The sequence below is a fragment of the Phascolarctos cinereus genome, unplaced genomic scaffold (genome assembly GCF_003287225.1).
Source record: "Phascolarctos cinereus isolate Bilbo 61053 unplaced genomic scaffold, phaCin_HiC Scaffold_4;HRSCAF=312, whole genome shotgun sequence".
In the NCBI taxonomy this organism is placed as follows: domain Eukaryota; kingdom Metazoa; phylum Chordata; class Mammalia; order Diprotodontia; family Phascolarctidae; genus Phascolarctos; species Phascolarctos cinereus.
This window is the reverse complement of record NW_027555847.1, coordinates 263,220,934-263,235,874: the sequence shown is the minus strand read 5'-3', so window position 1 is coordinate 263,235,874 and position 14,941 is coordinate 263,220,934. Positions and strand designations below refer to the sequence as shown.

General features: G+C 35.3%; 1 protein-coding gene across 2 annotated transcripts in view; it reads left to right on the top strand.

The window, feature by feature from the left end:
- Positions 1 to 14,941, top strand: part of GNE (glucosamine (UDP-N-acetyl)-2-epimerase/N-acetylmannosamine kinase) — an 84,723-nt gene that overhangs the window by 48,962 nt on the left and 20,820 nt on the right. For both annotated transcript variants that reach the window (XM_021004600.2, XM_021004601.2), the window contains exons 6-7: positions 3,178 to 3,265; positions 11,264 to 11,474. In XM_021004600.2, the coding sequence (XP_020860259.1) occupies positions 3,178 to 3,265; positions 11,264 to 11,474 (299 nt within the window). The remainder of the gene's footprint in view (positions 1 to 3,177; positions 3,266 to 11,263; positions 11,475 to 14,941) is intronic.

Here is a 14,941-nt window from a genome sequence, read left to right as displayed (position 1 = left end):
CCAAATTGTAGAAGCTAATGACTCCATGAGACAATAAAAATATTAAAACAAAATCAAAAGATTGAAAAATGGAAAAAAATTGTAAGGTATCTTATGGCAAAAACCTGGAAAATATGTGAAGGAGAGAAAATTTAAGAATCATTACACTACTTGAAAGCTATAAAAAAAGAGCACAGAAATAAAATTTCAAGAGCTCTTTTAAAAGAAAACTGTCTAGATCTCTTAGAACCAGAGGGCAAAGCAGAAATAGAATCTACCAGTCAACTCCTGAAAGAAACTCCCGAATGTGAAAACTTCCAGAAACATTATAGCCTAAATCCAGAGCTTCTAGAGCAAAGAAAACATACTTCAAGCAACCAGGGGGGAAAAAAAAGAAAGAATTTAAGTACGGAAGAGACACAGTTAGGGTAACACAAAATTTAGCAGATACCACTTTAAAGGAGTGGAGAGCTTGGAATATAGTTCTGAAAGGCAGAGGATATAGGCTTACAATCAAGAATAATTTGCCCAGCAAAACTGAATATGATCCTACAGGGGGAAAATGGACCTTTAATGAAATCCAAAACTTCCAGGCATTCCTGATTGAAAAAGCAGAGTTGCGTAGAAACTTTGAAGTTCAAACACAGGAGTCAAGAGAAACTTAAAAAGTAAATGTGACCAAACTAAGAAACAACAAACTGCTTGCACTCTATTGTGGGTAGATGATACATGTGTCCCTTTTGAACCCTATCATCACGAGTCATAGAGGGAGTCTTATTAGATAGAAGACTTAAGAGTGTTTCTGTTGTATCTAAAAGAAGAATGGCAAGGTAGGGGAAAAAGAATATACCAGGGAAGGAGAGAAAGAGGAAGGTTAGAGAAAATTATCTCATATACTTGAAGTGTGCAAACAGAATTCTATAAAAACAAGGAAAAAGGGGTGAGGGGAGTGGCTGACACTTGAACCTTCTGAATTTGTTGAAGAAAGGAAGTGTACACTCTCATAGACAGTTGGGTACCATTTCACTCAATGGAAAAATAGGGAGAAAAGGGAGGAGGGAAAATTAGAGGGAAGTAGATTAAAGGTTAGATTATTTCTAAGTAAAACAAAGAGTAGGGATCATACAGAAGTATTGAAAACTTTTTGTAATGATAAAGAATTGGAAACTGAGGGGGTACCCATATATTGGGAAATGTCTGAACAAGTTAACAGTATATAAATGTAATAGAATACTGTATTGCTGAACGAAATTATAAAGGAGATGGTTTCAGAGAAACTGGGAAAACTTGTATGAAGTGATTCAGAGTAAAGTGAGGAGAACCAGGAGAGAACAATTTATATGACAATATTGTAAAGGCGAACAACTTTGAAAGATTTAGAAACTCTGATCAGCATAATGACCAACCGTGGTTTAAGAAGACTAATGAAGAAACATACTGCCCACCTCCTAATAGAGAGGGGAAAGAGAGTGCCAGATGAGACATAGCTTTTTAAATATGGCCAATGGAGATAATTGTTTTGCTGGATTATTTCTGTTTTCAGCAGAGGTTTGTTTTTCTTTTTTTCTCCTTGGAGTGGGAGTGGATGGGAATGAGAGATTTTTGCTGATTGATTAAAAAAATAGCTTTAATAAAAAAATAGAAGAGTCTTTGGCCTCAGTTCAAGAAGAAATACATGCTATCAACAACCACAGGTGCTCAAAATTGCTAATAACAAAGAGATATTAAAATTAAAAGATAAATGAGGTATCACAGCATACTCATTAAATTGGCAAAGATGGAAAAATTCAGTATTGTGAGGAAGCAAATAGGTATTTTAATTCGTTGCTGATTAAGCTGTGAATAATCCAAACATTTTGTAAAACAATTTGAAATTGTGCAAGAAAGGTCACAAAATAGTGATGTCACTATTGGATTTAAACAAGGAGGTTAAGGACAAAAAGAAGAGATCTGTTTTAATGAAAACATTCAAAGCAGCACTATTTTTTAATAGTAAAAAGTTTTGAACAAACTGAGTGCCCAGTGATTGAAAGAATGGCTAAACAGATTGGAGAATGACTGAACAAATTGTGGTATTTGAATGTAATGGAATATTACTATATCATAAGGAATGAAAAATATTAACACTTCAAAGAACTATGGGTAGATTTACCTGAAGTGATGAATAGTGAACAAAGCAAAATCAAAAGAACAATATGCAATTACTATAGGTCTCCCAATAGTGACAACTTTAAATGGCAGCAAAAGTCAGATGAAGAATAGTAGACAGCATTGATACTGCCATAAAACATGCATACATCCTTTCTTTTAACAAATGGAAAATTATGAAGTGTCAGATTACATGTCCTTGTAGTTGTGATCAGTGCTTTATCTTATCTTACTCTATTTTTTTCAAGGTTTATACATTGCAGGCCATTCAGTAGAAGTGAACTGGGGGGGGTATTGTATGATGTGTCAAAACAATTTGGCAATAAAAATTTAAAAACTAAAATTATCAAGTAGGTAGAGCTTATCTCCACTATTCCACTTCTGTATCTTCATGGCGCCTTTTAGCTGCCCAGCCATTATGGTGCCTCACAATGCCTTCCCTTCCCAGCAGTGTCTGAGTAATTTGTATAAGTTTTATTTGATTACAATACTAAATTTGCTCATGCTATAGACCTGTTATATACCTCTCTCCCCCACCCGCACACACACTCTTCAGAAATTTCCTGTCCTTTATCCTGTTCTTCACATGTGTACTTTGTGATAGGTGATGATTACTTAATAGACTGACCTGCACAAATGTGCACTCAAGTACGCCTCCTTGGTAGTGCATGCATTTTAATAAGGATCTTCATAATACTTTCATCATAATAATATACAAATGAATTATTTGTGGAATGGATGGAAAAATGAAAAAAATCTACATAGGTAAATATGAAAAGATTTTTAAAAGGCAGCTACAGATTTATTTGACTAAGAAGGAAAAAAAAGGTTGATTTCTCTTTGGTAATGAACAAATCTACTCTCTATAATTTGATATTTAGAAGTCTTATATAAAAATGTAAAATAGAAACCTTGACACTGCCAGTAGAAGTTTTCAACTTAAGTCCCTTTGAGTCTTTAATGTTCATTAGGAACACAGTATTAAAATACTTTTTTATATTCATTTTATCTCCTTTCTGTCACTGTAATGTAGTCACTTTGTTTATGTAGGTGAAAATGTTCTTCATGTTCGGGATGCTGATACTCAAGATAAAATACTGCAAGCTCTGCACCTCCAGTTTGGCAAACAGTATCCTTGGTAAGTATCAGACCATCTTTTGGGTGGCAGAAAGAAATGATGTCTATGGTAGGCAGGGTTGTATTACTTTTCATGTGACGATTCAGTGGCCCAGCAGTCATTGGCACCTATGACAAATAACAGTCACTAGTCATAAGAATAACAGATTTGAAAGGTTTTCATGAAATAATGAAAGCTTGACACCCTGGATTGCCCAGAGAAGTAGGGAGCGAGGTGTTTTTGTCCCTATCCTAAGGTACTTAAGTATCTTATTATGTATTACTAATAAAACCTTTCTAGTCAAGTTGACATGCATTTACCTACACTGTGCCAGATGCAGTGCTGAGCACTGGGGATACAAAGAAAGGCAATAGAAGGTCCCTGCTGTTAATGAGCTCTTAGTTTAATGGAGGAGACCAACTCTGTTCAAACAGGATATATACAGGATGAATTGGAGATGATTAACAGAGCTAAGACACTAAGATTGAGAAAGAATGGAAAAGGCTTGTTGCAGGAGATGGGACTTTAGCTGAGACTTTAAAGAAATGAGGGATAGAGATAAGGAAGGAGAGTTGGAGGCATGAGGGGACAGCCAAGTGAAATTGTGTAGAGTTGGGAGATGGAACATCTTGTGGGAGGAATAGCAAGAAAGCCAGTGTCACTAGATCACAGAGTCAGAGGAGAGTGCTGTAAGAAGACTGGAAAGGTAGAAAGGGGCTAGATGATGAAGGGCTTTAAGAGCTCAACAGAGCATTTTATTTGAGCCTGGGGGTAATGGGGAGCCATTGGACTTTGTTGAATAGGGGGTAACATTGTCAGACCTATGCTTTAAGAAGATCTTTTTGATAGCTTAGCAGAGGATGGACTACAGTGGGGAGAGTCTTGAGTCAGCAGTACCAGTCCAAAGGCTATTGCAGTAATCCAGGTGTGAAGTGTTAAGGACTGCATAAGAATGGTGGCAGTATCAGAGGAGAGAAGCAAGCAGGTACAAGAGATGTTTCAGAGGTTAAATTGACAAGATTTGGCAACAGATTGGATACAGAGGTGAGAGAGTGAGGAGTCAAGGAAGACACCTAGGTTGCAATCCTGGTGACTGGGAGGATGCTAGTATCCTCAATTCTTAGAAGTTAAGAAGAGGGAGGAATTTGAGGGTACATCTAAGGGACATACAGTTTGATGTTTCCAATAGGCAGTTGGAGATAAGAGACTGGAAATTACTTTCCAACAACTATTTTACCCAATAATAGAACCTTTCCTTATAACAAGTAAATATGGTTAAGCAAAACAAGTCAACTCAGCCATTTGTAAAAATGTTATGCCTCATTTCTGAGCTTCTCTGATGAGAGACATCATCAGACCTCTGAAGTTATTATTGGCCATTGAAGACAATAGGCATTCTTTTTGTGTGGCATTTTCCTGTGTGGATAGTCAGGACAAAATCTTTCTAGTTATTATGAAAACATAGAAAGCTGTGCAATATTAAAAGGCTTGAGGAAGTTAGCATAATGTTATTTGCACATAGTAACATCTGCAGGATCCTAGGATCTCACAGAGTATATTTTTCCATTTGGGTCCTCTGTTTGACATCTTCTGTGGCAGTGATAAACACCTCAAAGTTATTTCTGTCATGTCTGTCGGGAATATTGTATGATTTTTAAAAAACCTTATTTAAAAATTATTTTCTTTTAAAATTTTGAGTTCCAGATTCTCTCTCTCCCTGTCACCTGTACCCCCACCCTCCACTGACTGAGAAGGCAAATAATGTTATCAGTTATACAAAACATATTTTCATCATATGTCCTTTGGAATTGTCTTGAATCATTGTATTGATCAAAGTAGCCAAGTGTTTCACAGTTGATCATGATTACAATGTTGCTGTTACTGTGCACAATGATCTCCTGATTCTTCTCACTTCACTTTGCATCAGTTTATATGGGTCTTGCCATGTTTTTTCTGAAACCACCCCCTCGTCATTTCTATAGCACAGTAATACTCCATCGTAGTCATATGCTACATTCTGCAATTGATAAGCATCCCCTCAATTTCCAGTTCTTTGCCCCACTGCGTAAAGAGCTGCTATAAATATTTTTGTACAAATGTATATATGTAGATCCTTTTTCTTTAATCTCTTTGGGGTACAGACCTAGTAGTAGTATTGCTGGATCAAAGAGTATGCTACCCTTGCCTTTTTTACTTCAGCTGAAGCATAATAGATGCTGCTCCAGCCCTTTATTTTAACACTGCGTGTGTCAAGGGGCAGCTAGGTGGCGCAGTGGATAGAGCACCAGCTCTGAAGTCAGGAGGACCTGAGTTCAAATCTGACCACAGACCAAACACTTGACACTTCCTAGCTGTGTGACCTTGGGCAAGTCACTTAACCCCAATTGCCTAAAAAAAGTAACCAAACAAGCAAACACCGTGTGTGTCTTTGTTAAATGTGTAAACATATTGCTGGAGAAGAAACGAATCTTGACATTCTTGCTATAAATAAAACCAGAAGAAGTTATGGCTTTAAGTGTAGGGCTGCCCCAAGAATTGGAGGAGTGAGTTTTATCTTATGCCTAGACACAACAACTAATATTATTTCATGGGATATTTGGTCATTATATTGAAATAGTAATCACAAATATTTACAAAAAGACCAATGTGAAAATAATTGCAGTTTATGCGCTAACACCAGTTGCTGAGAATAAAGCATTGGAGAATTTCTAAGCAGCAGTAGAAATCTTTCCTGCAGAAAAGCAGAATTAGTAAACACATCCTTTACTGACTACAACAGAAAAAAGTAATAGAGCCAATAAAAGGCAGTTGGAGAAAAGATTCAAACATGAATGCAGACTTATTTTATCATACAATACTATTGTTCAGAGAACAAGTAACAGAAACAATAGATAGCTTAATCAAAGAAGGTGATAACAAAAAAAATTTCTAAAACTTTTGTCATGCAGCCAAAGCAATTCTCATGCGAAAATCGAGATTGCTAAACACTTTCATCAATTAAAGATAGAACAGATCGATGAGTTGGCTACACATCTGAAAAGCTACAAAGAACCCCAGCCCTCATTATTAAGCACAAGAATAGAAATCCTGAGGGGCAGCTAGGTTGCATAGTGGGTAGAGCTCCAGCCTTGGAGTCAGGAGGACCCAAGTTCAAATATGGCCTCAGACACTTGATACTTAGTAGCCGTGTGACCCTGGGCAAGTCACTTAACTTCAATTGCCTCACCAAAAAGAAAAAAAAAAGAATAAAAATCCTGAAAATGAAAGATAAAAATGAAAACAAAAAGGCAACAAATTAATTAATATCACTAAGGGTTATAATTACTATCCACTAACTTCCCCAGGCACTCTTCTTCCTTACACTCCAGTTTATAGACCTCCCTCATAACAAATGTAGTCAAGTAAAACAAATTCACACATTGACCATTCTGGAAGACAAAAGTATCATTATGTACTTGTAGTCCTTCACTTCTGTGCTAAGAGGTGGGATGCATGCTTCAACATCAGTCATAATTAGTCATTGCTCTGATCAGAGTTACCAAGTATTTTGAAATTGTTTTCATTTACATTATTGTAGTCATTGCATAAATTGTTCTTCTGGTTTTACTTATTTCACTTTGCTTCAAATCATATAAGACCTTCCAGCTTTCTCTAAATCTCTCATTTTATTATTTATTATGGCACAATAATATCCCATTCCATTCATATGCCATAATTTGTTTAGCCATTCCCCCCAAATTGATGGATATCCACTTTGTTTCCAGTTCTTTGCTCTAACAGAAAGTGTTGCTATAAATATTTTTTTGCACGTAAAAGCCCTTTCCATTATCTGCTTAGTAGTGTCACTAGGTCAAAAGGTATGAGTAGTTTAGGAATTTTTTAGATATAGTTCTAAATTGCTTTCCAGAATGACCAGTTCTTATATTCTTTAGGATTAAGTTATTTGGTTTCTAAGTTTGAAATCTTTCTTCAAAAATTTTTATTGTTTTATTTATTTAAATTTTTATTGTATTGTGTTTAGTGAAGAATATGTTTACCATTTTCTGATTATCTTCATTTGTTTGAGGCTTTTGTTCCCTTACGTACTCAATTTTTGTAAATATGTTATTCAAAGCTAAGAAATGTGTATTTTTTTTTAGTTACGAGTCATTAATTGCCAGAGAGTTATTATGTCCAATCAGGCCCTTCTTTTTTTCTTGTTTTTGTGGTTCTTCTTCTTGTTAACTTTCTTTGGTTTTTGCAAGGGATGTGTTCAAAGTCATCAGCTATTTTAGTTTTGCTATCAATTTCTTCTTGTAACTTGATTCTTTTGTTTTAAGCACTTAGATGCTATGATATTCATTTCTTATGTATTAAAAACAGGTATTATTTCATTATGTAGGGTGTCTTTAAGCCCAATGTATTTTCCCTGTTACCTCTTATAATCATGTCTGTTTTTATTATTGTCTTAGTTCATGTTTGCCACTCCCCTTTTAAAATTTTTTTTTAAAAATTAAAAAAAATCATTTGAGATATAGTGCATTCTGTTCCAACTCCCTATGTTAACCTTGTGAATCTCTTGATTTCATATGTTTTTGGTAAACATTATAATTGATCCCAAACGCTGATCACTCATTCTTATCCCATCTTTTTCTCTATTTAATTACCCCTTTATTGGTCTTCCAGATCTAAAGTTTGTTTTGCTTTTCAATATTTCCTTCTTAGATCTTACCTTTTCTCTTAAATTCCCCTTTCCTTAACTTGTACCCTCCTATTATCCTGTTGAGTTCAGTGTATTTCTTATGTATTTCTTATTGCATGTGTGCATATATGTTTGTGTGTGTGCATACAGTTCTTTACCATATTCAGGTAAGAATAAAGTTCATGAGACTTTGATTTCTTTCACTTCTCCTCATTTGTATATGTTTCTGGCATATCTCAGTAATGAGAAATTATAAGGTTTTTTTGCCTTCTTGATTTCTTCCCTGGTGTTTCTTTTTCCTTCTCTTTTATTTCCTTTCTGATGAAACCATATTCAGGGCCTTCATTTTTTTTATGCCCTCTGTGACCCTTGAAGACAGTGGAATTCTGAAGAAATACTTGTTTCTTCTCCCTGATAGAACATAAGTACATCCATCTTTGCTTATTTCCATTCCAAATGCTCAAATCTGTTACCTTTATAGGTTTTCTTGACTCCTGTGCTTGCATTTCAAGTGTCTGCTCAGCTCAAGTCTTTTCATGAGGAAAGTTTGAAAGTCCTCTAATCCATTAAAAGATCATTTTACTTCCCTGTAGAACTATACTCGTTTTTGCAAGATAAACTGTTCCTGGTTCTAAGGTTTTTTTCTTTACCTTTTGGTATATTGTATTCCATTTTTTCTTTACCAAATAGTTGTAGTGTAGTCTTGTATGATCTTAGGAGCCTGAGGTGGCCCTTTAGTGTTTGAACTCTTTCTTTCAGTCTGTTTGGGATGTATTTTTTCCTTTGACTTGGAAATTTGGTGTTTTCTTTGACTTGGAAACACATTCTTCTGTGTTTTCAATTCACAGTTTCTTTCAGAAGTGAATGTTGGATTTCTTTTGCTTCCTGATTCTAATAGATCTGGATATTTTTCTTTTATTACTTCTTAAAATATGATACTGAGATTTTTTGGTTTGGTTTTATTTTTTGAAGGGAGGGTGGCAAAATTTCTTAAATTATTTCTTTTCAACCTGTTTTCCATGTCAGTTGCTTTTGATAGGAGATTTTTTCTAACTTTTCAGTCTTTTGACTTAATATTTCTTTTGTTGCATGGAATCATTGTGTTCTATTGTTCCATTTTATGTTTTGGACATCCACTACTTGGATAAGGTTGCCCTACTTTCCCTTCTGTTCTAAGCAACTTATTCTTTCCTCAAGAACTTTCATTTCATTTTATATCTCTTTATATTTCTTCAAGGTGCTCCTATAGTCTTTGTGATTAAGCCATTTCCCCCCCTTATAGCTCTGGAGTTACTCTCTTTTCTGCATTTATCTCACATGTTTCTTTTAGCCCTTATTTATTCTTCAGGTTTCTTCTGTTTGCTCATGTCTTCAGGCTCAGTTTCTGGATTGGGACTTTATTCTAGGGCCAGGAGCCATCCCTTCCTATACTCTTGGAAGGCATGGTCAGCCTTGTTTGGTACTTTCCCCTCTCTAGTACACGTGCCACTACTATTCTTGGTGGGTTTCTCTTTGTTCTTCTTGATCATTGTTCTATTTGGTATCCTTTTATATCTTTCATGGAGTGTTTGTTGGGAAAGTTGAGCTCCTTTAAGATAGTTCATATTACTATATTAATCAGAAGTCTTCCTTTGAAGAGATTTTTGTCAAATACCTTGCTGAAATTCAAGTTTACTGTGTCTCTATTAAAATAGCGTCTGTGAACTGAAAACAACAACAACAAAAACGAAAAAACAAACCCTTCTTTCTTGTAAGTCTCAGATTATTCACCTGGATTTTTATCATTTAGGGATAGATGAGGATTGTCTGTAGTTCTAATTGCATAAAAATGCATTCATTTTAATTTGACTAATATATATTAGTTTAATTAAATTCAATTAGTTTGCTTAAAGTCAGTCAAATTTCAGTTTCAAATTAAAGTCAATTGACTTCAATTAAAGTCAATTCCAATTGACTAATTAAGTAGGGGTCAGGCCAAAGTTTATCTTTATTCTCCTGCAGTTTGGGCTTGCTAAGCAAAATAGTATTTAAGTTGGTGTGTAGGGAGGGTCCACCAGGGGTGAGGAACCTGTGGCCTTGAGGTCACATGTGGCCCTCTAGGTCCTCAAGTGCCACCCTTTGACTGAATCCAAACTTCACAGAACAAATCCCTTTAATAAAAGGATTTGCTCTGTAAAAGTTGCCTGAGGTCCTGAGAATTGCTTAGCTCATTGCTTTTAAGGTTTCTCAAGTTTGCCTCATTTGATCCTCATAAAAGCCTTGCACAGCAGATAGTGCAAACACCATTATCCCTCAGAAAACTGAACCTAAGATAAAGTCAGAGGTATCAGAGGCAAGTAGACTGAACAATTCTGGTATGCTGCCAAATCAGATAAAAATGTAGTTGGGAAATGTTTGACAAAGTAAATAAAAATATAATACAACACAGATAATATTAATTTGTTGTTTTCTGAGTCAGTATGCTGCCCACAGGGATCCATTACTATTTGCGTTTGATACTGCTGACTTCAACAACTTGCCTGTGATAGTATGACAGAGTAAGTTGGCAAAACTAGGCCTGGAGCCTTGTGACCCCAAAGCCCTTTTTTTTTTTTTAAAGGCAGTTAGGGTTAAGTGACTTGCCCAGGGTCACATAGCTAATAAGTGTCAAGTGTTTGGTCTGAGGCCGTATTTGAACTCAGGTCCTTCTGACTTCAGGGCTGGTGTTCTATCCACCTAGCTGCCCCTCCCAAAGCTCCTAAAATGTATGTAGCCCCACATCTTGGCCTATATATAAGTACTAAATGGTAGTAAGGAAGCTTAATCTCCTTAAAAATATCCTGAAATTCAGAATTTTTACTGATTTATCAGGTTTTTTTCCCACCTACTCCAATTTAGTTCCCTTCTCAAGTGTGTAAAGATTAATTTTTTTATTCATTCTTTTATTGCATAGAGTGTGGGTAGACTTAGGAGAGGATCATTATTTTCCTATCAGAAGACATCTTAGATTATATTGTATTCCTAGGTTGTGGTGAGAAAAAGTCTATGTTAAATTAATAGTTTGTTAATATTGATTTATGAAAATTTTTATATGTGACCAGTTCTGTATTTATTTTGCCCCCAAGTTTTAAATTAAATTTAATTTAAATTTAAACTGAATTGAATTAAATTAAATTGAATAAAATTAAATTTAAATTAAATTGAAAAACTCAGCTGTGCTATATGTAGGTATTCAGCTTAGAAATTTGGATGTCATAATTATTTTAAAATACAATGTGACAATAAATTTTGTACCACAAAAATTATGGTCATTGTAGTATACTATACTTGATTTTATTTAATATGTTTGGATGTTACAGTTCAAAGATATATGGGGATGGGAATGCTGTTCCGAGGATTTTGAAGTTTCTCAAATCAATTGATCTCCAAGAACCACTACAAAAGAAGTTCTGCTTTCCCCCTGTAAAGGAGAACATCTCTAAAGACATTGATCATATTCTTGAAACCCAAAGTGCCTTGGCTGTTGATCTAGGTGGAACAAACCTTCGAGTTGCAATAGTCAGTATGAAGGTAATTTAATCTTAAAGTGGTCAGAATTAATTCTTCAGTACTTCAGTGCATCTGCAGTTTCATCAACGTGGGTACTTCACGGGAGTAGTTTGCAACCAATCTATGATTTCTTGACTTATGTGACTCTTGTCTCCATGTTCTTATTCATATTTGATGTTAAAACATTTTTAGCAAACAATGATAGGATGATAAGGTTGAAAATTATATCCTCTAGGGGCAGCTAGGTGGCTCAGTAGATACGCATCAGCCCTGAAGTCAGGAGGACCTGAGTTCAAATCCGGCCTCAGACCAAACACTTGACACTTACTAGCTGTGTGACCCTGGGCAAGTCACTTAACCCCAATTACCTAAAGAAAAAAAAAAGAAAAGTATATCTTCTATACCTTTTACCAGTATTTAATGTTTCAGAGAGAACTAAACAGTTAGGGTGTCCCAGTAGTTATTAACACATAAATTAAATTACTGAGTTTAGAAGAAAGAGTGAGAACAGATGATCAGCCTTTTACTTGGCTTATAAAGGGCATAAGGATTTTTTAGAGGCAGTTTGGCATAGTGTACATAGAGTCAGCCTCAAAGCCACAAAAACCTGGGTTCATATGCTGTCTGTCTAACCTTCAGGGAGTCACCTAAAACTCTCATTACTCTAGATAGCTCTCTAATTCTACAGGGTGCAGAGAAGGGGCCATCTGCTACATTGGTAGACATGGTTTCCTTACCTAGGAATTCTCTATGTCAGTAAAATCACAGATTCAGTCCTTCCTTAAAAATTTTTTGTGACTTAAGCTCATAATATTATTTAAGCCAAGATTAATATCACATGAGTTTCAAGTTAATTTATAACATACTAATAGACAATTATAAAGCAGAAATCTTTAACACCAGTTTAAGAATATTAATAGGAATTAAAGAATATTAATAAGAATTAATAATAATAAGTATGGTCATTAAAATAATAAATAAGGACTAAACCACAAATCTGAAATTGCTTTTTATTGTCATTAACTTGATACTAAATGGATTGCTTTTTCCTTCTCAGATCCAAATTACAGTTTCTGTAGGTTGCAAAAACAAGAGGTAAAAAGTTTAAGAATCATAGAATTGGAGAGAAATGACAAATGAATGAGTTACAAGTTCTACCACTTGGTAGCAGCAGTGCCTGGTCTTTATTGTCCATACATATTGTCTTCATCCCAAGCCTTTTTCCTGAGCTTCTATACTTCTTGGCTCTCTTATTCTCTAGTCTGACTCAGAGGCAGTTTTCTAGTTTCATATCTAAAGTCAATGATAAGTAAGAAATATCTTTCACTTGTACTATGGTAACTTGTTGTCCCCGACAAAAGTTCTACTCTAATGTCTCATTATTATTTAGAGGCAAGCTGCCTTCTGAAAGGCTGTCAATGGAGTGCAAGTTCTGGTTGATTCAACTGAATTAGAAAAATTTCCAAGTATTTTCCTGACTGTATCCTATGTCTGCTGGCTGAAGGACAGCTTAAGTGTAGAGCTTCATCACCACAACGTTGGCTGCTTAAGTAATATTTTTCCCCCTCCACAAAATGGCCCACGGAACAGATTAAAATATAATACACTCCTCAATTCCTTCTCCTTCTGCAGTGTGAGGGGGCAGATGCTCATGAACTAAGAATCATACCATTTTAAGATGATCCGTAACTATTAGTTAAACTTGGTGTTTTAAATCATTATAATATTTGCCCAGTAACCAACAAGTAGCTTATGTTCTATTTGGCATTTTTCCCTATGAATAAAACCAGAAGACATAAAGAACTTGCTTCTAAGTGAAAGGGTGGCTCACAGGTTCTCCTTAGGCAAATACAAGAATTGGAAGAATTTATTTCATCCTTCACATGAAGGAAATGAAAATCATCATTTCATGGAAATCCGAATCACAGAATTTCAGAGTTGGAAGAGATTTCAGTCACCATTTAGACCAATCTTTAGCTGGAAAGAGCATCCTTCCCACAGTGTTCCTGATATGTAGCCATCCAGCCTTAAAGATCTCAAGTGAAGGGGAACCCATGCTTGGTCAGTTCACCTTGAAGTGTTCAAAAGCTAACAGACCACCATGAACACAATCGAAGCTTATGCATCAACATCTGTTAAAGAGGATGAAGAAGTAGAAAAAAATCCATAAATAATTTAAGATCTTGCAAACCAAGTCAACATTTATCTTGCTGTTTGTTGACTACAATGTCAAGGTAATTATCAACGTAAGTGATTAAAAATCATGTCTGGAAATATCCAGGATCAATAAATAAAAGAATCCGAAAGTTATAGCCTTGTGTCTCTTAATCAGAAATACCTCAAAAATCAGTTGAGAAGGAAATGGATATGACAAGCATGGAACAAGATCACAAAACCAAATTTTACTATTTATCTTATTACACAATTAATGACTGGTTGCCTATGTTGAAGGCTTTTCAGAATTAATTGTCTTTGTACAGTCAGATCTGGTTAGAGCATTGATCAAAATCAATACCAAGTAAGAAGAAATTATAAAGATTAGAAGACAGTGCCCAAATTTTGACTCCTCCAACCTGACCTTTTCAAATAAGTTGGCACCTCCGGAAAAACAGGAAGGGGACAAAAGTAAAAGCTGACTTTTATCACCATTTCTTAATAATAGTCAAATGCAAAACAGTTGCCACAATAAGGAGACAAAAAGAGCATAAACACATTTTCGTATAGCTAGCACTTGCTGTCTTTTCCAAAGGGAACAGATATAACTCCCAAGGGCAGCACTAATTTAGAGTATGAATTCATTTGCAATTTATTAGAGAGGCAGACTATGGAAAATTGAAAGCAGTAATGTCTCACAAAACAGTGTAAGGTGATTAAGGGGAAATATCCCTGCAGAGAATTTAGAATGACAACCATCTGAGCAAGATCATGTAGTTGTTAGATGAATTTGGAAAGATAAGTTGATGTTATATAGAACAGATCTACCAGCCTTTCAATAACTTAGAACAATCAGTGCCTGTATATTGTAAGCGTTTAGTAAATGCTTTTTTCCTTCTTTCCTTCTTATGGTCATCTATACTCATTAGTAATCATATTGAATTTGACCTTCAGTGCTCAGTGTTGTAAAGGGACAACAGTACTTTAAAAAATGAAGTTGGAAAGGATTACTGGACTTGAGAAGATACTCAGAGAACAAATCTCTGCAAGAAGTGATAAAATTTAAAGGCTCTCAGCCTTGGATTCTAGAGACAGCTTAAAAGATGGCAAGTTTCCAAAACAATGGAAAAGATCATGGAATGCACTTAGACAAAACAGACAACTGAGGATAACAGCAAAAACTTCCCCACGTCTTTATTTTCTCATCTTTATAAAGTCTTTATGAGAATGGACTCTGCATGCATCAAGGATGCAGTGGCAAGTCTGCTGCGTTAGAAAACAGGGAACCCGGATTCACTTCCCAGCTCTGACATTTACTACCTGTGGTACTTTAG